The sequence below is a fragment of the Aquarana catesbeiana genome, linkage group LG08, assembly GCF_042186555.1.
Source record: "Aquarana catesbeiana isolate 2022-GZ linkage group LG08, ASM4218655v1, whole genome shotgun sequence".
NCBI lineage: Eukaryota > Metazoa > Chordata > Amphibia > Anura > Ranidae > Aquarana > Aquarana catesbeiana.
In genome coordinates, this window is record NC_133331.1 from 257,969,748 (window position 1) to 257,993,988 (window position 24,241).

Sequence of the window (24,241 nt, forward strand, 5' to 3'; positions counted from 1 at the left end):
GTCTCGCTTCCCGCAAAGGAGGTTACGGGTAGAAGTACCTCTGTTTTCTGCCTGCTTTCCTGGTTTGACTTCTACTTATCCTGGGATCTTCTCTAGTCTGCTGCCTTCCCCAATACACCACAGGGTTCGTTCTCCATCTCGCTTTGCTGCATGCTTTGGATTCAGTTTATGTTCAGAATGTGTTCTGTGGTCCTTTTGTGTGTTGTGTGTGTTTGTTTGGTTTTTTTTTTTTCCTTTTGTTGTCTTCTTTCGTGAGTTACTAGATTTCAATTAAACATCTGTTTCCTTTCATTTTTGTTTTTACACTCACTACTTTTTTGTTCGGTCAGGTTCTTTTATGTATTTTTTCACTCTCTACATTTGCATATCCCACGTGCCTAAAATTATAGCCAACTACTGTCCTGTAACAAATTTCACACTTTTAGTCTGTAAGTAGTGGAGGATGAATAATCTTTTTTTTTAGAATTGCACCAATCAGCCATAACATTTTTTTTACCTCCCACCTTCTATTCAGTAGTAAGGTCCCCCTTTAGCTGCCAAAACAGCCATGACCCCTTGAGGCATGGACTCCACTAGACAAAGCATCACACTGCCTATACCAGCTTGCTTTCTTTCCATAGTGCATCTTGGTGGCATCTCTTCCCCAGGTAAGCAATGCACGAAACTGGCCATCTGCAAGATGTCAAAATGTCTTCCATTGCTCCGTGGTCCAGTTCTGATGCTCACATGCCCATTGTAGGCACTTTCGGCTGTGGACATGGGTCCGCATGGGCGCCCTGACCGGTCTGCGTCTATGCAGCCCCATACACAACAAACAGCGATGCACTGTGTGTTCTGACATCTTTATATCAGAACCAGCATTCACTTTTTCAGTAATTTGAGCTACAGTAGCTCTTCTATTGGATCACACTACACAGGCCAGCCTTCCCTCCCCACATACATCAATAAGCCTTGACCACCCATGATCCTGTCACTGGTTCACAAGTTCTCCTTCCTTGGACCACTTTTTCTGACCACTGCAGACTGGGAACATTCCATAAGAGCTGCCGTTTTGGAGTTGCTCTGACAGCATTGTCTAGCCATTTGAAATTTTGCCCTTGTCCGAGTCACTCAAACCCTTAAATCCTTGTGCATATAAAGACCGCTGTGGAGCAGAAGTTACATCTGTAGGCTCAGCTGTTAATGTGGAGTGACCAAAAGTGCCTAAGCAGCAATGGTGGAATGCACTGAAAACTTCCATAGTAAGGGGAATGTTCAGAAATGGGTTAGTGAGATTTGGGAGTGAGGAGGAAGATGGGAAGGTGGGAAGAGAGATTGAGAGGCTCATAGTGCTAGTTACATCAAATGGTTCGCAGATGGTCAAATCTAGATGGGTTGACATACGTTGCTCAGGGTTGCCAAACGCAAAGAAACTTGTCATGAGAGTTTTAGTATAGCCATCAATTTGTTATAAAATTATATCGTTCACTCGGTTCTTTGCCTCCTTGAGACTGAGAACGGGGCATTTCTTGCCTTCGCTATAGTGCGCTTAGCGCCTGTAAAGAATTGTGTAGCAAGCATCCATTCAGAACAGAGGAGAGACCAGTGCAATATTTTGGCCGTGGCTTAATATGTTTGAAACTTGTGAATCCATAAGGAACAATAAGGTTCTTATGATGTTATTCTTGCTCAAAGACTCTGTGGATTTCTTGCACTGAGGGAATCGAACAAGCAGGAAAGAAAGATATTTTAGATAGATTGGTTTCTCTATATAATATCCAAGGATAAACCAATAGGTTCCTTCTATGCTTCATTACTCATTACCATATCCCACTATAACTCTGATATAACGTTTCAGCTGTTTGTGCAAGCATTTAATGAGCAAGTATTGAAAGTGGCTATACACAGCACAATAAAAAGACCAATTCAATGAAAGACTGATTCGGTTGTTAGCAACTATTGATCAGTTGAATCATTTAATGTGGAATGAGCTCATTTTATGGCACTTGGCACACTTGTATGTCTTATCCAGCACAGACAGATTCAGACTCATAGTTGCCACTTCACCCCCTGCCATCTTTACCTCCTTTTTTTTGGGTCCACTGTCACTTCTCTTCACCCGCTGGCAGCCAGTAATGAAGCAACTCCTCTGCGCACACACACACGGGAGTTACATAGTTCTCAACAACTGGCTCTAGAAGCCAGGAATGTATACTGTTTGGCTTTTGGCCTGTGCAATGAATGTTGAAGAGAAAGGATGGAATGCCACACTCCAAAGGAACAACCCAGATGTCAAGAAGAGTAAAAGCGGCTTTGATCCGATTCCTCTGATTTTTTTTTTTGTTTTTTGTTTGTGGTTTTTTTTTTATCCTTTTTTTTATTTATTTATTTTTTTGTAGAGTATTTATGTAGTGGCACCTCAGCTCCAAAGAAACTCGTACCTAATTTTGGCACAGAGCCAGGAGTGTTTGCGGTTGCAATTTTTGCCACGATTGTGTTTTGTCGCTCAATTCCACCCATGATCCGGAACGTTCAGGTTTGAACGGAGCTATACTGTTCTTTACGTCTGAGCTGTACTGTTGGAGTGCAGTTCCAACCTCCCTCTTTCCATTTGTGTATACAAAGCTGGGACGGGCTCTCTTAACGCCAGCACCCTAATAGTAATGTGAGTCATTGGAGTATCACAGGATGACTGTTTGGAGCGGCACCTGAAGTCTATGTGGTTCTTGGTCATAATGAAAAAAGGGAGAAGTCTTTTTGACAGAATAGAGTTTGCATGCCCATAATATACTAAGCTACGTTAGGACCAGTAAAGCAAGAAATTGTTTTTTACACATGATCCTTGCAGAAGAAGGGTTTTGCTTCAGGTGCTTGAGGTTGTGTGTCTTTTGGCTCCAGTGATGGAAATCCAGCCCTGGGTGGGTGAAGTTAAGAGCTCTGGTATACACATATTTACTGAAAAAGTCCCATAGAAATCGCAGAATCACCTAGCCAGCATTCAGACATAGGTGAAATATTCAGTTTTAGCCGAATGACCCTTTAAAAATAAGCTTGGGAATTTTTACTAAATACATGTAGACCTCATGGACTTTTCTTATACCTAAAATGCTTTAAGGTTTAACTCCAAACAATCGGTGGAGTACACAGATTATATACATTTAAGGGAGCTGTATTATCTGCCATTGGATTTATATTTTTGTCTATCCAGTCCTTATATTTACTCAGCTCTTCCACAATATTCTACAATGCAGTGCCAAGTGAAGGAGATCATGTACAGTTAGGGAATACTCCCAACCTACTGACTGGACAGTTGAAGAGTATCAGCAGATTGAGGCCATCTTTCTGCTCATTGTACTCTATCCTCACATTGGATCCTGCATCCAATTCGCAATGGTGTGAACCCAGCTTCATCCACCTTGTATACAATTTTGTGGCATGTTTTAGGCATTTTGCCTGGGCACCCTGGTTAAAAAAGGCTGGTATAGAGTACTGCAAAAGGCTGATATGATACCAAGTCACATTCTGGTCTTTACATGAACTGCACTAAAAAATATACTATTAAAGATAATTTTTTTTTAATGTTAAGCCCCACCTACACATCTGAATCACTAAAGATTACAGATATAGGATTGTATCAATCAAACTTAGAAAAGTTGTGGGAAAACTAAAATATATGTATATTTAGATAAAATGGGAGTATAGACGATGCATTTTTTTCAAATTAAAAAAAAAGAGAAATTTAGGGTCTTCCAGTAAAAATAAATGATCTACTTCCCGAAGATTTTCTCCACCCCATGTTGTCAGTTATCCAGGGCCCTCAACAAAGTCTGTCCATTGCTCTACATTCCCACTTCTTGGTTGATGGATTTCATATGTTAACTGTCCCAAACTGAAGCTATTTATCATTTCCAGTCTTTAGGCCCTGAAGAAGGGGTCTGACTCTGAATCATGTTGGATGTTTTACTTTTCCAAATATATGAGTTTTATAAAGACCAGAAGTCCTTGAGATCTTTTTTTTTTACAGAGCTTCCCTCAACAAGTTTCAAGTATTATTGGTATTTGTAGAACACCACAGTCATGGAAAGGATACACTGCATTCTCAGATTCACCAGCAGGTCATGCAGACTTTTGAAATATGTAAACACTGGGGATTCTCCCACACAATAATATGATTCGTACAGGGTTTTTCCACCTTTCTTGAATAATGCCATGAAGGAAATGATTGTATGTAGTAGAACCTTCTCTCTGAGGTTGGTCACATTACACATCATCCCTTCCTTCTTTCTCATCCACAGACGCCAGAATACCTGTGTTCTTGTACACTGCAAGATGGGGGTGTCCCGCTCGGCCTCCACAGTGATTGCTTATGCCATGAAGGAGTACGAATGGACGCTGGAACAAGCTTTGAAACATGTCAAAGAGAGAAGGAGCATCGTCCAACCGAATGCTGGATTCCTGCGACAGCTGCAGACATATCAGGGCATCTTGGGAGCAAGGTGAATAGCCGTTTAGATATAACAAGAAAAATGAGAGATAATAATATGGACTGCAAAGAGTAGGGCTGTCAGCTTGCAGCATACATCAGCTACAATGTGGCAGGTTCACGTTAAAGCGAGCCTGGACTCAAAAAGTGAAGACTTGCTGTTCCACAGGAAACCTCTAGATATGTCAATTGTGCCTAAGCAGTGCCCTAAAAATTTACCATTTTGTTGAATTTGTCTTCAAAAATACCAGTAAACTTTCCGTGCCTAGACACCACTGTATCCTAAAGGCTCGTACGCACTATAACAAAATCGTGCACACATTTTTGTCCTAAAAATTCTCGTATAGCGCGTACTTTACACAACTTTTGACTACCGATTCCAAATTTTCGTACGAAAATTCCCAAAGGCACAAACTCCAACATTTTTCTCGTACAGGAACAGAACAAATGATTTTCATTTTAATGTGTACCTTTTTTCGTACTGAATTTTCTAACAAGAAAAATCAGAAAAGAGAGACTGTGCATGATCAGAAACAAACAAAAAAAGCCTTTGTCGTACGAGAATATTCGTAGAATTTTCTTTAATCGGTTCCGATTTTTGCTGTGAATCATCAAGAAAAATCGGACGAATGTTCGCCCGATTTTCTTGTAGGGTGTACCCCACTTAAGCCTCATAGCTGTTTATCTGTACAGTAGTGTGAATTTGGGAATCTTTGCTTCCTCTGCCTCTCATGCTGCTCCTTGAATATTACCCCCACTTGTCATCAGATCACCTGTCATAGATCTGGTGACAGGGTCTTTTTAAAAGTATAATACTTTGAATTTTATGCATCTCAATCCTTCTTGTAAATTGGTATCGCATTTTCAGTACGCCAATCAGTTGCTTCTATTGCTGTGTCTTTTTTTTTTTTAAATTAGCTTGACTATAACTGAGCTAAGTTCCCTAAGGACTCGTGGGTGTAAGCCATCTGCATCTATTGATTCGTTCATATTAACCACTTGCTGACCGGTTAAGTCTCTCTCCCTTCAAGAGGAAGTAAACCCTGATGAGTTTACTTCCTCTTTGTTTCCCTGCAAAGGTAAAGCATAATGGGCTACTATACATCGCATAGTAGCCCATTATGTGTCACTTACCTGACACAGCAGCCTGAGATGTCACCGCTGTCCCCTCTGCTACGGAGCATCCATCTTCTTTCCAGGTATCGTGGCTCCGGCACTGTGATTGGCCGGAGCCGCGATGACGTCACTCCCGCGCATACGCACGGGAGCCATCACGAACGGCATATCGCCGTTAGCAGCGGCATGCTCAGTGCGCCTGCGCGCCGCTGTCTATGGCGCATGCGCTGTAGACAGCGGTGCCTGTCTTTTTGCAAATATCTCCTAAACCGTGTAGGTTTAGGAGATATTTCTTGGACCTACAGGTAAGCCTTAATCTAGGCTTACCTGTAGGTCAAAGTGGTCTGTAAGGGTTTACAACCACTTTCAGCTGTAAAGAGTGCCCCCTCATCCTTTGTAATGACCTTTTTAAAGTGAATAACTCTACACTAAGTTCACTATATGAACCACTTAGTCCCCTCTTCTTAAAAGCGAATACGTGCAGCTCAGCTAATCTTTCCTCATAACCAAGGTCTTCCATGTCTCTTATCGTTTTGGTTGCCCTCCTCTGCACTTGTTTCAGTTCCCCAATGTTATTTGTGGAACTGGTGCCCAAAACTGAACTGCATATTCTAGATGAATATGAAATTGCAGCTTGGCGTTGCATGCCAATATTAACCACTTGCCGACCGCTGCACGCCGATATATGACGGCACAATGGCAGCGGTGGGCAAATGGACGTACCTGTACGTCCCCTTTTAATTGGCGGGGCTAGTGTGTGCCCGTACGTCCCGTGGACTCTGTCCGCTGGTGTCCCGGGATCATGTTACGGAGAGGCAGAGCGGGGAGATGCCTATGTAAACAAGGCATTTCCCTGTTCTGCCTAGTGATCTACTGCTCCCTGTCATGTCAGCGGTAGCCCACCCCCCTCACAGTTAGAATCACTCCCTAGGACACACTTAACCCCTTGATCGCCCCCTAGTGTTTAACCCTTTCCCTGCCAGTGTCCTTTACAATAACAAATCCCTGAAGTGGGGAGGGAGGTTAAAGTAGTCCTGTGTTTCTGTCAGCAGTCCTGTTGATCTTCAGCTAGCCCTTGATGTTTAAAGGGGTTGTAAACCCTCTTGTTTTTTCACCTTAACTAGTTGCCGACCAGTCACCACATTACCTTACGTTGCTTCACTTTTTGACCACTAGGGGCACCCGCAGCGTGTGCCTGGAGCCGATGTTAGTGCCCAGCGGGCGTGATGACCACAGGGCATCCGCGATCGCTTGTGACAGAACGAGAACCGGGATCTGTGTGTGTGTAAACACACACAGATCCCGGTTCTCTCAGGGGAGAAGAGACAAATCGTGTGTTCATACTATGTGTGAACACTGCTCTCTCTCTCCTCCTAGACAGTCCCCCCCCCCCACAGTTAGAACACACTAGGGAACACAGTTAACCCCTTGATCGTCCCCTAGTGTTAACCCCTTCCCTGCCAGTGACATACAGTAATCAGTGCATTTTTATAGCACTGATCGCTGTATAAATGACAGTGGTGTCAAAAGTGTCCGATGTGTCCGCCATAATGTCGCAGTCACAATAAAAATCGCAGATCACCGCCATTACTAATAAAAAAAAAAAAAATTATAATGAAAATGCCATAAATCTATCCCTTATTTTGTTCATGCTATAACTTTTGCGCCAACCAATCAATATACGCTTATTTTATTTATTTTTTTTTTTTTTTTACCAAAAATATGTAGAAGAATACATATCAGCCTAAACTGAGGAAAAAAATTTTGTATTTTTTTATATATATTTTTTGGGGATATTTATTATAGCAAAAAGTATAAAATATTGCCTTTTTTTCAAAATTGTCGCTTTTTTGTTTATAGCACAAAAAATAAAAACCGCAGAGGCCATCAAATACTACCAAAAAGCTCTATTTGTGGGGAAAAAAAGGACGTCAATTTTGTTTTGGTGTAACGTCGCACGACCACACAATTTTCAGTTAAAGTGACGCAGTGCCGAATCGCAAGTGCTCTGGTCAGGAAGGGGGTAAAATCTTCTGGGGCTGAAGCGGTTAAGCTTATGATCTTCCAGAGCACCCAGATTCTTCTCCACTATAGATTCCCCCAGTTGTAATCCCCCTAGTATGTATAAGGTGCATTGAGGTCAAATGTAAGTTGGAGACATCCTGTAAGGATTCTACTACATAGCTTGGTATCATCTGCAAACACAAAAATAGTACTTTTAATCCCCAAATCTATATAATTCATAAATAGGTTAAAAAGTAATGGCCCAAGGCAGGACATTTTACTGGCTGTCTGGTACATCTAGATGACCCTGAGGCTGGATTTAGACTATTGTGATGTCAGACATCACATGTGATTTGCATCGCACTGCTGTGCAATGTCTGTACGATATAAATTCAGCCATACAGATTATATGGTCGAATTTATTTGCATCACATTCAGACCAAAATGATGCCGGACCTTTTTTTGGTCCGCACTGAAATCGGATTGCATGGGTGTGAACACCCATGCGATCCAGAAACTGTACAATTTCACAGTTCACACTGTGACCTGCGAACCGATCTGGAGGTGTCATTAACTTTGTATTGACACCTGCAGCGGTTCACATAGGGCAGTGTAAACTGGATGGGAGAGACATTCGATGCGGGAGCCCACACAGGAATCCCGCTGGTTCCCGCATCACATATGTGTGAACCCAGCCTAAAGGATCTGTAATCTGCATCAATGACTTGCTTAGTTTGCAGTAGTTTGAAGTCAGACTTTAACGTTGTAGTGAAGCAACTATAATAATGGAAAAGAAAAGCCTGAAAAAACTAATGTAATCAGTAATATATTACATTTTTGTTTTTGGATTTTGGTCTTTAACGTTTAGGCATTTCTTACAATATTTAATACTTTATGCATTTTGGCTATAAATAAAAGTAATCTATTTTTTTTTTTATATCCCATCTTTTTTACATTTCCTGGGCACTGATTACAGTAAGCAGCGACACAGTTATTTGTGGGACCCCAGCTCTGCAACTGCCATTTCGAGGTACCCCAGCCCTCCGGATTCTTTACCTACACTATCCTCTGCCCCTAAACAGAAGATGAACCTGCGTGTTCTTATGAGGTCTATCAGTGAGATGGACGTTACTGACTCCACCCCTGAGATGAAAGGAAACCCAATAGAAAGGGAGAGGTGTGCCTCAGACATAGGCAGTAGCCAACTGGAAGGCTTTGACACTGTGCCTGAAGAAGAGAATAGCCTAACAAAACAACTGGATAGTCCGCCATCACTGTATAACAGCTTGCTGGAGAGAAACGACAGTTCAATGGATCAAGATGAGAGCTCAAGTACGATCGACCTGGATGAGCAAGATGGAGAATTGGCAGAATCGTCCACTAAGAACAACTCAAAATGTGCTGCAATGCACCAGGAGACCACATCATTGGATGAGGTTAGTGGAAGAACCAAAAATGACTATGCATTTTATTAGTAATATATTATAACATTTGTTTTTGTTTCTTTATCCTTTAGCTTTAAAATTCGTAGTTGCCTTTTGAAACAGGTTCGGGTTTTACGTTGGCCACATTGTCCATGGAGCTATTATTCAAAGCCCTGTACTTACTGCTTTGTAATTGGCTTTCCACAAAAATCTGCCAGATGAAGAGACCATCTCAAAACTTTAAGGAGTAGATGATATATATATATAATATATAAAATATATATTTTTCATAATCCATAAAGTATTTGGATGACTTGCTCTAAATGACCTGGAACCTAGCATTAAACAAAGTCAGGGTGTGCCTAAGCCTACTTGGGATCTCAAGACTTCCATTCGCTTGGTAAACTAGGTAACCACTTTAACGCTAAACTTCTTCAGGCAAGCAGCTAAATACAAAGAATTAATAAAAGGAAGACCTTGAATTATTTCTCTACTGCAGTTTAAGTGTTACTAAACCCACAACAGTACAATCAGTCTGTATATGCAGTAAAGCATGCTTGCTATGCCCACCGGGGAACCCAAGGGGTTAATCCTTTGTATCCTTTGCTGTTTGTATATAGGCTGTTTGATCTTGTCACTCTGATCTTCCTCCTCTTCCACTGTCTCCAAAAAATAACCTATTTAGAGCCAGGGTTCTACACATGCTTAGTTTGGTGTGTATTGCTAGAGAGTTTTTTTTTTTTTTTTTTTCCTTGGGAGGGTACATGTGAGGAGCACAGGACGTACCAAGCAAACCTTTGAAGGGGTGGGGATCGTAAGAAGGACAGACAACTCGGAAAATGCTGCTGCTTTCATAAATGTAATGGCCGACAGCCGCAGTAACAGAAGGACCAAATGCTTCCGCAGGAGAAAGAGCCACATTCAACCTGTAGTGTCGGATAAAAGTATTGGGCGAGCTCCAGCTTGCTGCTCTGCACACTATTTCAGGTGATCCCTTCGCATAGGCTGCCTATGATGCTGCCATACCCCTTGTCGAATGCGCTCTGACTTCCACAGGAGGAGGAAGGCCTAGTGACTTGTATGCGATCTGTATGATTTTGACAATCCAAGAAGATATAATCCTAGGCGAAGCCGCCATGCCCTTCTTTGACCCCATAGGAAAGGTGAAAAGCTGGTCTTGTTTGCAAAAAATCTTAGTCCGCTCCAGGTAAGTTGAAACAGAGGACACCAAGTCTACCCTTTTCCATTCATCTTGCAATGCATCCATCGGGAAGGCTGGAAGAGTAGTCTCCCAATTCATGTGAAAGGAAGTAGCCACCTTTGGTAGAAAGCTTGGAACTGGTCTAAGGATAATTTTATCCGGAAGAATCAAACAAAAAGGCTCTTTGGACGAGAGAGCGCATAATTTAGAGACTCTTCTGGTAGAAGCAATGGCCGTTAAGAAAATTGACCTTAAAGTTAAATGGAACAATGAACAGGAAGACCTTGGATCAAAAGGAGAAGCCAGTAAAGCTTTCAAGACCAAAGTCAAGTCCCATTTGGGAAAAAAGGATTTCAGGGGAGGCCTAATCTTTATAGCTGCCTTCAAGAAACTGACAACCACAGGATCCAATGCCCATCTTGTATTCGTCATAGTCAACAGGGCAGAGACCTGGACCTTCAAGGAATTGTAGGCCAAACCATTATCGAGCCCATGCTGTAGAAACTCCAAAATGTTTGAGACTGAAGGGGACTTGGGTTCCCAACCCTTTTGCGCAGAGATGCGTCGAAAAACTCTCCACACTCGGTGATGGGTCAAATTTGAAGACTTCTTACGAGCCTGTAATAAGGTATTCAGTACTCGCTCTGAGAGTAGGGTTGCCACCTCATCCCTTTAAACCCAAACACATATGAATTACACAGGTACTGAGGCTAATTAAATGCAGATAAGGCAACAAGTGAGTTTAATTGCCACAGAATTTGTGTAATTAATATGTGTTCGCATATAAAGGGATGAGATGGCAACTCAAAGACCAACATGAACTACTACCTTGTAGAGGTAGTCCTGGGCAGCCAATCAGTGGAAGTTTGGGTCAGGATATGACCATTGTTCATGTTGAACTGTAATGCCCAAGACTTCTCAGTAAAGTTGCGTCAAGTGTTCTAAGCCTCCTCTGAAGTCATTGAAAGGGGTCCATCATGCATGTTGGTCTCCAGGCCTATTGAAAAGAACTTGGGTGAGTATGGCACATGTGAGGTATGAAGCAAAGCTACAAGGAAAGGTATACCTACTGGGCAAGTCAAGCAGTTGCTTGACTGCAGCCAGTGGTGAGGCATGGCGCCTGTTATAGGTGAGGGTAGAGTTGCAACCCCATCCCTTTAAACCTGAACACATAGGAATTACACAGGTTCTGAAGGTTAATTTAAGGCAGATAAGGGCAACAAGTGAGTTTAATTACCACCTTAATCAGCCTCAGAAGCTGCTTAATTAATATGTGTTCGGGTTTAAAGGGATGAGGTGGCAACCCTATCTGAGAGGTCCATTAATTTCAATCTCCCGGGGTTCGTATGACACATCTCGTTCTGGACCAGGAGATCCCAACAAGGCAGCAGTGGTATTAGTTAGCACATCTTCATCTTCCATACTAGTGGAAACCATGGCCTTCTAGGCCAGAAAGGCAGAATCGCTATTGCCGTGACCCTCTCTCGGTGAATCTTCAACAGGACTTTGAGGATCAAAGGGAGCGGAGGGAACACGTACACCAGGGGAAAGTTCCATGGGTTGTCCAGAGCATCTTGGCCATATGGGATGGCAGGTTAGGGAGAAGAAGAGAGGAAGTTGGAAATTCTTCTCCAACGCCATGAGGTCTATTGCAGGTAACCCCCAGGCTTTGAAGATCTTTCTCAGGTATTTTGGATTCAGGCCCCACTCGTGATCCAAAAAGCTTCGACTCAATCGGTCTGCCAAGACATTTTTGGCCCTGGGAGGTAGGCCCCTGTCAGGGAATCGAGATTCCTCTCTGCCCACAGGAAGATCTGGCATGCCACTTGAAGGGATCGACTCCTGGTGCCCCCCTGACGAGACAAGTAAGCGACAGTGGTCTTGTTGTCCGAGAGGATTTTGACAGCTTGACCTTTTAACACAGGTTGGAATGCTAGAAGAGCGCGTCGCACGGCTTCCAATTCTAGGAGATTCGAACTCTGCGATACATGAGGCCCCCATCGGCCCTGAGCCTACTGTCCCAAGCAGTGTGCTCCCCAACCAAGAAGACAGCTGCACACCACAGGCAAGATTGCGAGAAATTGTCCAAGAAATTCGCAGAATGATTTATAGACACCGGAATGTGGATCTTCTGAGTCAAGGAGTGGCGATCCCATTGGAGAAGGAAATTGCATTGAAAACTCCTTCTTCGCCACCTGGCCCATGGAACTACCGGGATCGTGGCGGACAGTATCCCCAGATAGCACATGCATTCCTTCTAAACCAGAAGAGGTCTGGCCATTACCCTCCTGGTTTGGGTCTGAATGCCCTGAATCTTCCTCTGGGGAAGAAAAACTCAACCCCGTACTGTGTTGAATTGTACTCCGAGATACTCTAATAACTGGGTTGGCTGCATCTGAATGGTAATTGATCAGCCACCCGAACTGGGTGAGTGTTTAGCAGGTGGGAGCCACATGCTCTAGAAGGTGTTTTGAAGGGGCTAGTAGTAGTAGACTATCCAAATAATGGAAAATCTGTATGTCTTTGACCCTGAGTGTTGCGATGACGGCTGACAGTATTTTTGAAAATGTTCTGGGAGCAGTGCAGAGGCCGAATGGGTGACACTGAAACTGGAAGCGAGACCCTCCCACTGCAAAGCTGAGAAAGCGATGGTGAGACGGATGTATGGGAACATGTAAGTAGGCATTCGCTAGATCGATGGAAGCCATCCAGTCTACTTCTTTCACCACCGATATAATCATTTCCAACAACTCCATTTAGAATGGTGGAACCTTCATATAGGAATTCAGCACTTTTAAATCTAAGACTGGCCTGAACCCCCCTGAAGCTTCTGTTACTAAAAATAAAGGGGAATAGACTCCTTGACCCCATTCTCGCTTTGGAACTGGAAGAATGGCTTTTGCTGTCAGCAATCCTTTTATATACGTTCGCAAACACTGCCTCTTCCCTAAAGTTGCTGGAAGCCGAGTTTCCACAAATAAGGACTGCGGGGGTCTTGATCTGAATTCGAGACAATAGCCGTCTTGAATGATGGTCAAAATCCAGGTATCCTGTATCTCGTCTGCCCAAACCCTCGAATTGAGCCAGCCTCGCTCCTTCTTGAGGGTTTTGGGCGAAGACACCTTCAGAAGGCTTTGTTGGAGCCCTTAGGGGCTTGGTTAGGTCTGGGTTTGGTGGGAAGGACGAACTAGTTCCCCTCCAATGCCTGAAAAATGGCCTAACAGGCCTATAGGAACTCTCTTCTCTGAAATTTTCCTTGGATTTTCTCGTAAAGCGAAAGGGCTGTCGCTTTCTTTTCTTTTCCTGCGGGATTAGGCCCAACTTGCCACCAGAGACTTGCTGGATTGCCGACTCTAGGGCCTTACCAAAGAGCAGCTTGCCGTCGAATGGAACTGAACATAGGCTATGTTTAGATGCATTATCTGCCGCCCAGTGCCTCAACTCCAAAAACCCTTTGGGCCGTCACGGAATGAGCCATCCTCTTCGCTGCCATCCTGACCTGGTCTACAGCTGCCTCCGCCAGGAATTCCACCACTGTCTTAATGAACTGTAAGGGAGAAGAATTTCCACTCCTAAGTTCCTCCCCCGAACATCCATCCAATTCCGACAGCTATACCGCCACAGAGGTGAGGGACACTGCCGGCCTACACACTGCCCCTGCCACAGTATACAATCTCTTTAAATTTGTATCAATTCTGCGATCCATGGTGTCTCTGAAAGAAACCGAATCCTCCAGTGGCAGCGTAATATGGCGGACCAGCCTTTGCAATGAAGCATCCACCCTAGGCGCGTAGTGTCCCATAGCTCCGCATCCTTTGCACTGAACGGATAGTTTTGAAACTCTATTGTGGACATTGAGCTTCTTCTCCGGCCTAAACCATTCATCTTCCACCACTTCCTGAATCTCAAAAATGAGAGGAAAGGAAGGCAAAGATCTTTTTAACTCTGGATAGTATTTTCGTTGCTTCCTTGGAGGGAAGGCCTCCTCTTGCCACTGCAATGCTGCTTCCACTAAGGTGGCGGAACGAACACAAAATCAAGAGTATGGGATTCTGGCCCCACTTCAATTTCAGAGGAATCCGAGCCGCTATCCACATTTGGGTTGAAACGAACTGATGCCTCCTGATCTGAATCTGCGGAAGCTGAAGATGATGCAGGGCGAGTGCTTTTCTTAGACACGCTTCTTAATCCCTCCTTGACTGTGGTTTTAATATAGGATTTCACCTGACTTGCATCCGCCGCATTGTCTCGTGCTACTTCCTTGAAGTAAGAAGCGCATATCGGCTTCCCCGGAAGAACTTCAGCTGAAACGGCCCAACGGCATTTTTCTTCTGACTGGCCTGGTGACGAAGACCTAGCCGAAGAAGAGGACCGCCGCCTGCGCCAGGATTTGCTTTTTAGAGGCTTTCTGATGGCTTAACCTCTTTTGGCCCGGTTGCGAGACAAGGGTGAGGGAGATCTGGAATGCTGTTGGCTATTATCCAGCCGCATGCAACTTTGCAATTTGTCATGTCTTGATTTTTTTTCTTGCTTTTCTGAGACTGCGATGCAGCTTTGGAACCTCTTTGCGGGCGTTTATCCCGCACTGGGCTCTTCTCTCTGCAAGAGACCAAAGGGGTGCTCCCTTTTAACAAAAAAAAAAAATCACAGTTTAAAAACCTTTCCACGGAATCTTCAGTGCTAAAGACAGACAGGCAGAATCCCAGAAAGACCTGCAAGGCAAGACTAAGCTTGAGACTTCCTATTGGTAAGGCTTAGGCACAGCATGAAGCCAGAGAGACGCCATTAGACCAGTTACCTGAGCAGAGCAGAAAGCTGATCAGCTGGAGCTAGAACACCGGAGCAAGACTGCCAGGGCGGCCCAGAGACTGTCAGGTCCGCCCCTAAAAGGCAGAACAGCGCCACGAATCAGCCACGAGCGTCCCGGCGGTTTTCTAGGCAACCAGACGAGGAGGCCGACCTCTGTGACGTCACCCGCCCGACTCAGAACTGCCCCGAGAATACACGTGGGGTGGCCTGTGCACTACAGATCCCAGCGCCAGGCGAAAACAATAATAGAAACCAGGCCAGGAGTGACATCAACTGTAAGGTATAATACAGTCATTTAAACTGCATGTTTACATAGCCATACAAATGCAGTACTTTATACTGCCCTGTAATATCCCTGCACCAAGGGAACCCACCTCCTCGGGAGATTTACAGCCCATATGGGGGGTCTTCTGAACTGGGGGAGGCTGAACCCAAACAGGGCGGAAAAAACTTGTCCCAATTATTCCATTTCTTTTCTCTTTTTTTTTTTTAAAAAGGCGTCCGGAGCGAGGACGAAAAAAGAACACTGGCCTATACCGACAGCCACCCTTTATTGGCTAAGAAAAAGGTGGTCCTGGAGGGGTCAGAGAGGGCAGAGCTGACCCATAGTAGGCGGACATTGGGAGGTCCAGGAAATAGTTTTGCCCCTGTACAAATCATTAGTAAGACCTCATCTGGAATATGCGGTTCAGTTTTGGGCACCAGTTCTCAAAAAGGATATCGGGGAACTGGAGAAAGTGCAGAGAAGGGCAACCAAACTGATAAGAGGCATGGAGGAGCTCAGCTATGAGGAAAGATTAGAGGAACTGAATGTATTCTCTTTTGAGAAGAGGAGATTAAGGGGGGAAATGATCAACATTTACAAATACATAAGTGGTCCATATAGGGACCTTGGTGTTGAGTTATTCACTTTAAGGTCATCACAGAGGACAAGAGGGTACTATTTCTGTATTTGGAGATGAAATCTTTTCTCCTCTAAAACGTAAAGGTTTCTTTACCGTAAAGAGCTGTGAAAATGTGGAATAGACTTCCTCCAGAGGTGGTTCTGGCCAGCTCAGTAGATTGCTTTTAAAAAGGCCTGGATTCTTTCCTAACTGTACATAATATAAGTGGATACTGACATTTATTGGTAAAGTTGATCCAGGGAAAATCCAATTGCCTCTCGGGGGATCAGGAAGGAATTTTTTCCCCTGCTGCAGCAAATTGGATCATGCTTTGCTGGGGTTTTTTGCCTTCCTCTGGATCAACTGTGGGTGAAGGATTGTGTATATGGGATTGTAATTTTTTTTTTTTTTTTTTTTTGGTTGAACTAAGATGGACTTGTCTTTTTTCAACCTGACCAACTATGTCCCATGAGGCATGGCTCCTCATACATTCACAAGTTTTTAAGGCACTTAATGACATGTATAGAGGTGTACTGAGCTTTGTGTGCTGCACTATGTATACTGACATGTATGGACGGTGTACAGAGCTGTATGTGTGCTGCATTGTATTTTCTGACATGTAAACAAATGCATTCTGTATGCAGCTCAACTAATTGGTTGACCAGCTAATCGATTATGAAAATGACAACTATTTTTACAATCGATTATGTCGATTTAGCTGTTTTAGCCCTACTCCAACTATATAACCAGCAGGGTGAACGGGGGAAAAAAAAAAGATCCCGCATCCCCACAATTGATGCGGATGTAGAGATCCCCCCTGCCACACTTTTTTGTATTCTGACTCCCCACCTTGTTAGTATACACAGTTTAGCACTACAACTAATGGCTGCAAGTGCTGATCGAATGCTGATTTTCCAGCATGATCGTTCAGCAGATGTCAGAGGAGAGGAGATAGTCACACAGACCGACCAAGTCAGCCAATGTGTGTAGCTAGCTTTAACTACTTAAGGATCGCCTACCGCAGATCTACTGCGACAGGGCGGCTCTATTGTGCGAGACAATGTACCTGGACGTCATTTCATGCAATAGACAGTGTGAGGGGGGGGGGCATCAATTAGTGGGTTTGCGGGACCCGCCAATCATTACCCAGAGAGGCAGATCGCAGTAAACAAGGCAAATTGCCATTATGACAGGGATTTACTCAGTAATCTTGTGTTCCTGCTAAGCCGGAACATGGATCTCTGTGTTCCCCCAGTCAGTTCATCCCCCACACAGTTAGAAAGCATCCCCTAGGGGACACACTTAAATCTTTGATCACCCCTGGTGTTAACTCCTTCCCTGCCAGTGTCATTAGTACAGTAACGGTGCATATTTTTAGCACTGATCACTGTGTTAGTGTCACTGGTTCCCAAAAAAGTGTCGGTGTCCGATTTGTCCACCCCATGTCGCAGTCCCGCTAAAAAACGCTGATTGCCGCCATTACTAGTAAAAAATAAATATAAATGCCATAAAAATATCCCATAGTTTGTAGACGCGATAACCAATAAATATGCGCTAATTGGGATTTTTTTTACCCAAAAATATGTAGCAGAATACATATTGGCCTAAATTGATGAAGACTTTTTTTTTTTTTTTTTTTTTTTTTACCTTTTTTTATTTTTTTTTTTTATTGGATATGTTTTTAAAGCAGAAAGTAGAAAAAAATTTTTTCTCAAAATTGTCACTTTTTTTGTTTATAGCGCAAAAAATAAAAAACACAGAGGTGATCAAATGCCACCAAAAGAAAGCTCTATATGTGGGGGAAAAAAGGACATCAATTTTATTTGGGTACAGCGAGGCACGATGGTGCAATTGTCAGTTAAAGTAACGCAGTGCCTTATCGCAAAAAATGGCCTGGGCATAAAGGGGGGTAAAACCACCTGGGGCTGAAGTGGTTAATCATCAGAATTCAGATTTAGACTTTCATTCCTACCTTTTGAATAAATTTGGTTTATATTCTGACTCTGCTGACACACATTGAATTTTATAGTCCTGAGTTCTTTTTTAATGTTTGTTTTTTTTTTTAGGTGTTTGTTTCTCCATCTTCCTCCCCCCGCTCTCAGTCCGCGGCAGCCCGTAGAAGAGTAAGACGCAAAAAGAAACTTCAGACTCAGCATCCAGTAGAGAACCCTCGAGCGGGCCTTTCGTCAAAGTCCGAGTCTGTGGCAGTGCTTGAAGGAGCAGGACTTGTATCTAAGCGTCTGCAGGAAGTAGAAGAAGAAGGCCGCAAATCTCGGATCATCCGACAGAGCAACGTTGGAGAGATGCCAGAGGAATTATAGACCTTCAAGGCTTCCACATGTGTTTTGGCCAAAGGGAATGCAGGCAGTATTTGACCTGGGGGAGCATATTTTTATATTTTTGTAAAAAAAAAATATTTTTCCATTGCCATTACCACATGGTAGACAGCGGAAGCTTTGAAAGAAAAGACTCAGGGATGGTATTTACATTTTATATCTGGTTATTTTTAAAATATATGTTTGTCATAAGATTCATTTTAATAAATAAAATGGAGTCAGTTGAGTCTTTTAAAGACCAAACCTCTTCAACAGCACGGCTGGCACAGCATCGAAGCCTTAAATAGTAACATTGGCTATTATGTGAATGCTATGTCTCTTACACACACTGGCACACATCATACCCATGATGGTATATGCATTACTTTTCGTATATGATGAATAGAAGCTACCTGCAGCTAACAGATTCAAAATTTAAGCCTCCCATATTGGAGTAGGATAGGGACAGTCCAAATCGGGTTGGTTGCTGATAGGCTTTGTATTTCTGTCTGTCCAGTCTTGACATTTTACACAGCCCTGCCTGGCAGGGCAGGAGACCTAGCTTTTTCCCTGCTGAAGTTCAGTACCATTTGTAGGTCTTGTCCCTCACCCAGCACTGTGGTTGGACAGATTGGAGAAGCAACAGTCTGATGTCCCGATCTCTATTAACCTCTACACGCCGACCACCTCCCAGCCCTTCAAGAGTTCCAAAAGCCGGTAGGGGGGCATTAGGGCCATGTGACTGCTGTGATTGGCTGTCACAGTGGTCACATGATCAGAAAGCTCCCGATCGCTAGTATGCATCGGGAGTTTACCGGTACCCACCTGCTACCGTGCTGGGAGCATGCTCTCGGCACGGTAAGTTATTTTTACAGGGCCACCTCGGCGGGTGGGCCTTAGCGCCAAGCAGCTGCATATATGCACCAGCATCAAGGGGTTAAATGCAAAAACATTCTACGTAGTGGAGGTTTTTTTGAGGCACAGACCACCAAAGAAAATATTCCATCACAAAACTTTTATATAAAATCATCAGATTTTATTATACAGCATCTCATATGAATTAGAAATTATATTATTGTTGTTTAGTCGTGTCCGACTCTTCGTGACCTCATGGACCATAGTGCGCCAGGCTTTTCTGTCCTCCACTGCCTCCCGGAGCTTGCTTAACTTCATGTTCATTGTTTTCGATGATGCTATCTATCCATCTTGTTTTCTGTCGTCCCCTTCTCCTTTTTCCTTCCATGTTTTCCAGCATCAGGGTCCTTTCCTAAAAGTCTTCTTTGCATTAGGTGGTCAAAGTATTAGAGTTTCAGCTTCAGGATCTGTCCTTCCAGTGAATATTCAGGGTTGATTCCCTTTAAAGATTGACTGGTTTGGTCTTCTTGCCATTCAAGGGACTTTCAAGAGTCTTCTCCAACACCATAGTTCAAAGGCATTAATTCTTCGGCGTTCAGCCTTCCTTATGGTCCAACTTTCACAGCCATAGGTTACTACTGGGAATACCATAGCTTTGACTATACGGTAGGGTGTTGTCTCTAATTTTTATAATGTTGTCTATTTTGTCATTGCTTATCCTCAGGCTGTATATATCAACACTCTATAATTCACATGACATTAAAGCGGTATTAAACCCAAAACCAGCAATATATTGCAGTTTACCAATCATTAGATGTGGCTTTTCCCCCCTCTGTTTTCACCTGATGATCTGGCCAGTAACACACCTCCTGTATTAGAGTGCCCCACACTGGATGAATGCGCACAGGGGGCACTTTTGGAAAGCAGCATTGTCAGTCTAAGGGGAGATAAGTGTTAGATGTACTAGCAGATTTAGATGGACTAACAAATTGAAGCTAAACTCCAGCTAGTACTTTTTTTAACCAGTTACAGCAAACAGTGTATATTTATTTCCTTTTTTAGGTTTTACATAAATAAAATCTGATTATTGTATTCACCCCTGCCAGTGTTAAATGGTTTGTCTCGTCCCTGTAACTGATGCATTCTGCTGGAGAGCTTGTTCTTTTGAAAAACAGACTTACTGGCTGGGTCACCATATAAAGATAGAAGAAAGAGAGCCTAAAAAGAGAACTAATGCAGCCATCACATCTAAGAATTGGTAAGCTGCAATATAATACATTTTTGCTTTTGGGTTTTCAACAAATTCGGATATTACCTATGACCGTGATGGCGAACCTTGGCACCCCAGATGTTTTGGAACTACATTTCCATGATGCTCAACTACACTGCAGAGTGCATGAAAACATCTGGGGTGCCAAGGTTCACCATCACTGGCCTATGACAATAAATATGTGGATGTTTCAACGCGTTTCAACAAACTCTGGGGATAGAGCGGATATCTGTAATATGCATACTAGTGACATTATACCCAATTTATTCTGAATATATCACATCTGCATAATCAATCTCGTTTCCAATAACACTAGGAAGCATAGAGTTTCAAGTTTGGTCAGCCTTATATGTTCAAAACATTTCATCCAGTATCGGTCTCTTCTGTGGAAGCCACCATCGCCCAAGGGAGCAATGTCTAGAGCAGAGTTTCCCAACCAGGGTTCCATTGAACCCTAGGGCTCCTCCAGGGGTTGCTAGGGATTCCTTAAAGTGTTTGTAAAGGTGTTTTTTTTTTTTTTTTAAAATAACAAACATGTTATACTTACCTTCACTGTGCAGCTCGTTCTGCACAGAGTGGCCCCGAACCTCGTCTTCTGGGGTCCCTCGGCGGCTGTTTCAGCTCCTCCCCGCAAGCATTCACCACCTTAATGCGAGCTCCCTCGCACGGTGGTGAGTGCTTGCGGGCGCGCTCCCGTGATACAGCCGGCGGCTATAGCCGCTCGCTGTATCACTCGGCCCCGCCCCCCCGGCGCGCCGCGTCATCGGATGTGATTGACAGCAGCGCGAGCCAATGGCTGCGCTGCTTTCAATCCATCCACTGCAGCCAATCAGCGGCCAGGGTGAGCGGAGGAACAGATGTCGGGAACGCGAAGCTGACTTTCGAGGCGTCAGGTAAGTAAAACGGGGGGGCTGGGGGCGGCGGTTCTGTCAGAAGTTTTTTCACCTTAATGCATAGAATGCATTAAGGTGAAAAAATTTTTACCTTTACAACCCCTTTAAGCTTTGAACAATTTCTGTCTCTTAGATAAGTTTCCACTGACACCATTGATCTTTTTAGGTATCTGTAAGGAGGTAATTCTTCCCAATGACCACAAGTATGAGGAGCATCCTTCCCACTGGCCATCACACTAATGTATCATGAGTTGTAGATTATAGTAAGTTCTAGCAGGGGTTCCCTGAAACCATAAAGATATTTCAAGGGTTCCTCCAAGGCTGGTCTAGAGGGCCATCATAAGTAGAATGTTTTTGTATTTATATGATTTATGGAATGTTGGCGCAGGATTAAAGTTATTTCCTTCCTCCTGGTTTTCTCTGTTACTCTGGTCTCCCCTTCTACAGCAAGAGGCTAATATCATGTCGAATTCTGGTACTTACCCTGCTTGCATTTAAAAATAAATTACATTTGATGATTTATTAACCCCCTCGCTGCCACCAATGTAAGGCCTGGAATGTGTTCACATCACAGCCAATTGTCCGCTTTCTACTTGAAATGATTTGGGCTGCTTTACAGCTGCGGCAAAAATGAAACCCCGCTATCGTGTTTGGAGAGCATTTCGATGTAAGGGGTCATGCTGCAGGCAATGCAGGCAGTTGTGGCACGGTGGTGCGGGCTTTTAAAATTTTAACAAGGCAGTGAGGAGGGGAGCGTCGTCCTCACCCCAGCCACCTGCCCTATGAAAAGCGATCTACCCTGGGTTGTTTCTCAGAGTGGTGGCAAGGGCTACTGCACCTTTAAATGAGCCCTTACTTGCAGAATCAACAAGTGACAACAAAAGAGAAAAATGAATCATACAGTAAAACCTTGGTTTGAGAGTAACTTGGTTTGAGAGCGTTTTGCAAGACAAGCAAAAATGTTTGATAAATTGTGACTTGATATACAAGCGATGTCTTGATATACAAGTAGCATCATATCACAACTGAGTATAAAAGAGAAGAGAAGCGCCTCTAAGTGTAACAATAGGCTTATATTTAATGAAGGTAAAACATTTAGCAACTCACATGGTTGATAATTAGAACAGGCACATTTAAGTATGCAGGCATCCTCTTTTAATCATCAACCATGTGAGTTGCTAAATGTTGTACCTTCATTAAATGTAACCATATTGTTACACTTAGAGGCCCCTCTCTTCTCTTTTATACTCTGGAGCTCCTGCTGGATTTGTCTTCTAATCCCCTTGTGGAGGCTTCCATTTGTGGATGGACATTCTATGGTTACACAGCCTATCACATTGCTAGAATCTTTTTATATGGACTATAAACTGAAGGCCTTATCAATAAATGGTTGTGGAAGGAATCATTAAAGTTTCCATTATTTCTTATGGGAAAATTTGCTTTGATATACAAGTGCTTTGGATTACAAGCATGTTTCCAGCTCTCTGCCTTATTTGCAATTCCTTTGGTGTGCATGGGTTGATGGGAATTCCGCATATAAATGATTTCAGATATGCATTTTCGTTCTTCAGGGAATTGTTTTACAGCCAAAAAAAAAAAATGCTTTATGAGACGTTTGAGAGTAAACTATCAGGCTTTAAGCAATGGGGTCATCAAGCGCAAATGAATACATATGAAGAGCAAAATGCTCAAAGTAACCAGTAAGAATGCCTCTTTGATGTGGTTCCAGTAAGCTTAGATATGATTGGTTGCTATGCACTGCACTTTACGTGTCGCATTGCCTTGCTAGACAAGCCTGTTCCAACTTGCACAGAATACAGATCATTTATGGATATTGCATAACTTTGTTCTGAACCTTTTGTCATACTGTCATTTTTGGAGAATTTTTTTTTACACGCAAATTGTACATTGCATTTTTAAATGTATTTTTTCAATTGTGCTGCTAGAAATAATGTTATATTGTGCAAATGTTAACTTTTTTCTTTGGCCTGCAAATATAATAATGTTATCGCAATTAGCAGTGTGCCCTTCTCTAAAATATGGAATTGTGCTACAAATATATTTTTTTAATTCAATACCATTACAAAACAAATACTTTTTTTTTTTAAAAACATGACCGCTTCCAGACTGCCCCACGTACATTTACTGCAGCAGGGCGGCCCTTCAGCGCAAAATCACGTACCTGTACATGATTTTGATTTCCGAGTCTGGGGCGCTTGAACCCCAGGCGACCCGCTCCCGCTGTGATTGCACGCAGCGGGAGCCAATCAGCGTGTCTGATGGACCCGATGTCCGCTGGGACCCACTGATCATTCCCAAGGCAGACAGAATGGCCTTTTGCCTATGTAAACAAGGCAGATTGCCGTTCTGTCAGAGAGGAAGACCTGAAGAAGTTGTAGACGCTATAACTTTTGCGCAAACCAATCAATATACGCTTATTGGGACATTTTTTTACCAAAAACATGTAGCAGAATACATATTGGCCTAAATTGATGAAGAAATTTTAGATTTTTTTTTTTTTTACTTTTTTTTTTTTTTTTAATTGGATATGTTTTATAGCAGAAAGTAAAAAATTAGTAGGGTACAGCTTTACGCGACCGCGCAGTTTTCAAAGTGCCATATCGCAAAAAATGGTCTGATCATGAAGGGAGGGTAAAACTTCCAGAGCCTAAGAGGTTAAAGTTTTGGTCATTTTGAAGGGTGGTATTTTAGCCCTTCCTGCCATAACATTAACCACTTCAGCCCCGGAAGATTTGACCCCCTTCCTGACCAGAGCACTTTTTACAATCTGGCACTGCGTCACTTTAACTGACAATTGTGCGGTCGTTCGACGCTGTACCCAAACGAAATTTGCATACTTTTTTTCCCCCCACAAATAGAGCTTTATTTTGGTGTTATTTGATCACCCCTGCGTATTTTATTTTTTGCGCTATAAACAAAAAAAGAGCGACTATTTTGAAAAGAAAAAATAGTTTTTACTTTTTCTATAAATATCCCCAAAAATGTTT

The 24,241-nt window shown here is 43.1% G+C and overlaps 1 protein-coding gene across 2 annotated transcripts in view; it reads left to right on the top strand.

Moving 5' to 3' along the window:
- The window catches only part of SSH3 (slingshot protein phosphatase 3), a 67,182-nt gene extending 43,932 nt beyond the window's left edge, over positions 1 to 23,250 (top strand). Inside the window, exons 12-16 of one of the 2 annotated variants that reach the window (XM_073597088.1) lie at positions 4,275 to 4,475; positions 8,559 to 9,018; positions 17,967 to 20,831; positions 21,343 to 21,583; positions 21,630 to 23,250. In XM_073597088.1, coding sequence (XP_073453189.1) covers positions 4,275 to 4,475; positions 8,559 to 9,018; positions 17,967 to 18,221 — 916 coding nt within the window. In that variant the 3' untranslated portion in view covers positions 18,222 to 20,831; positions 21,343 to 21,583; positions 21,630 to 23,250. Of the gene's footprint in view, positions 1 to 4,274; positions 4,476 to 8,558; positions 9,019 to 17,966; positions 20,832 to 21,342 lie in introns of both variants that reach the window. The other variant, XM_073597087.1, reaches the window with a different exon arrangement.
- Positions 23,251 to 24,241: the final 991 nt, after the last annotated feature.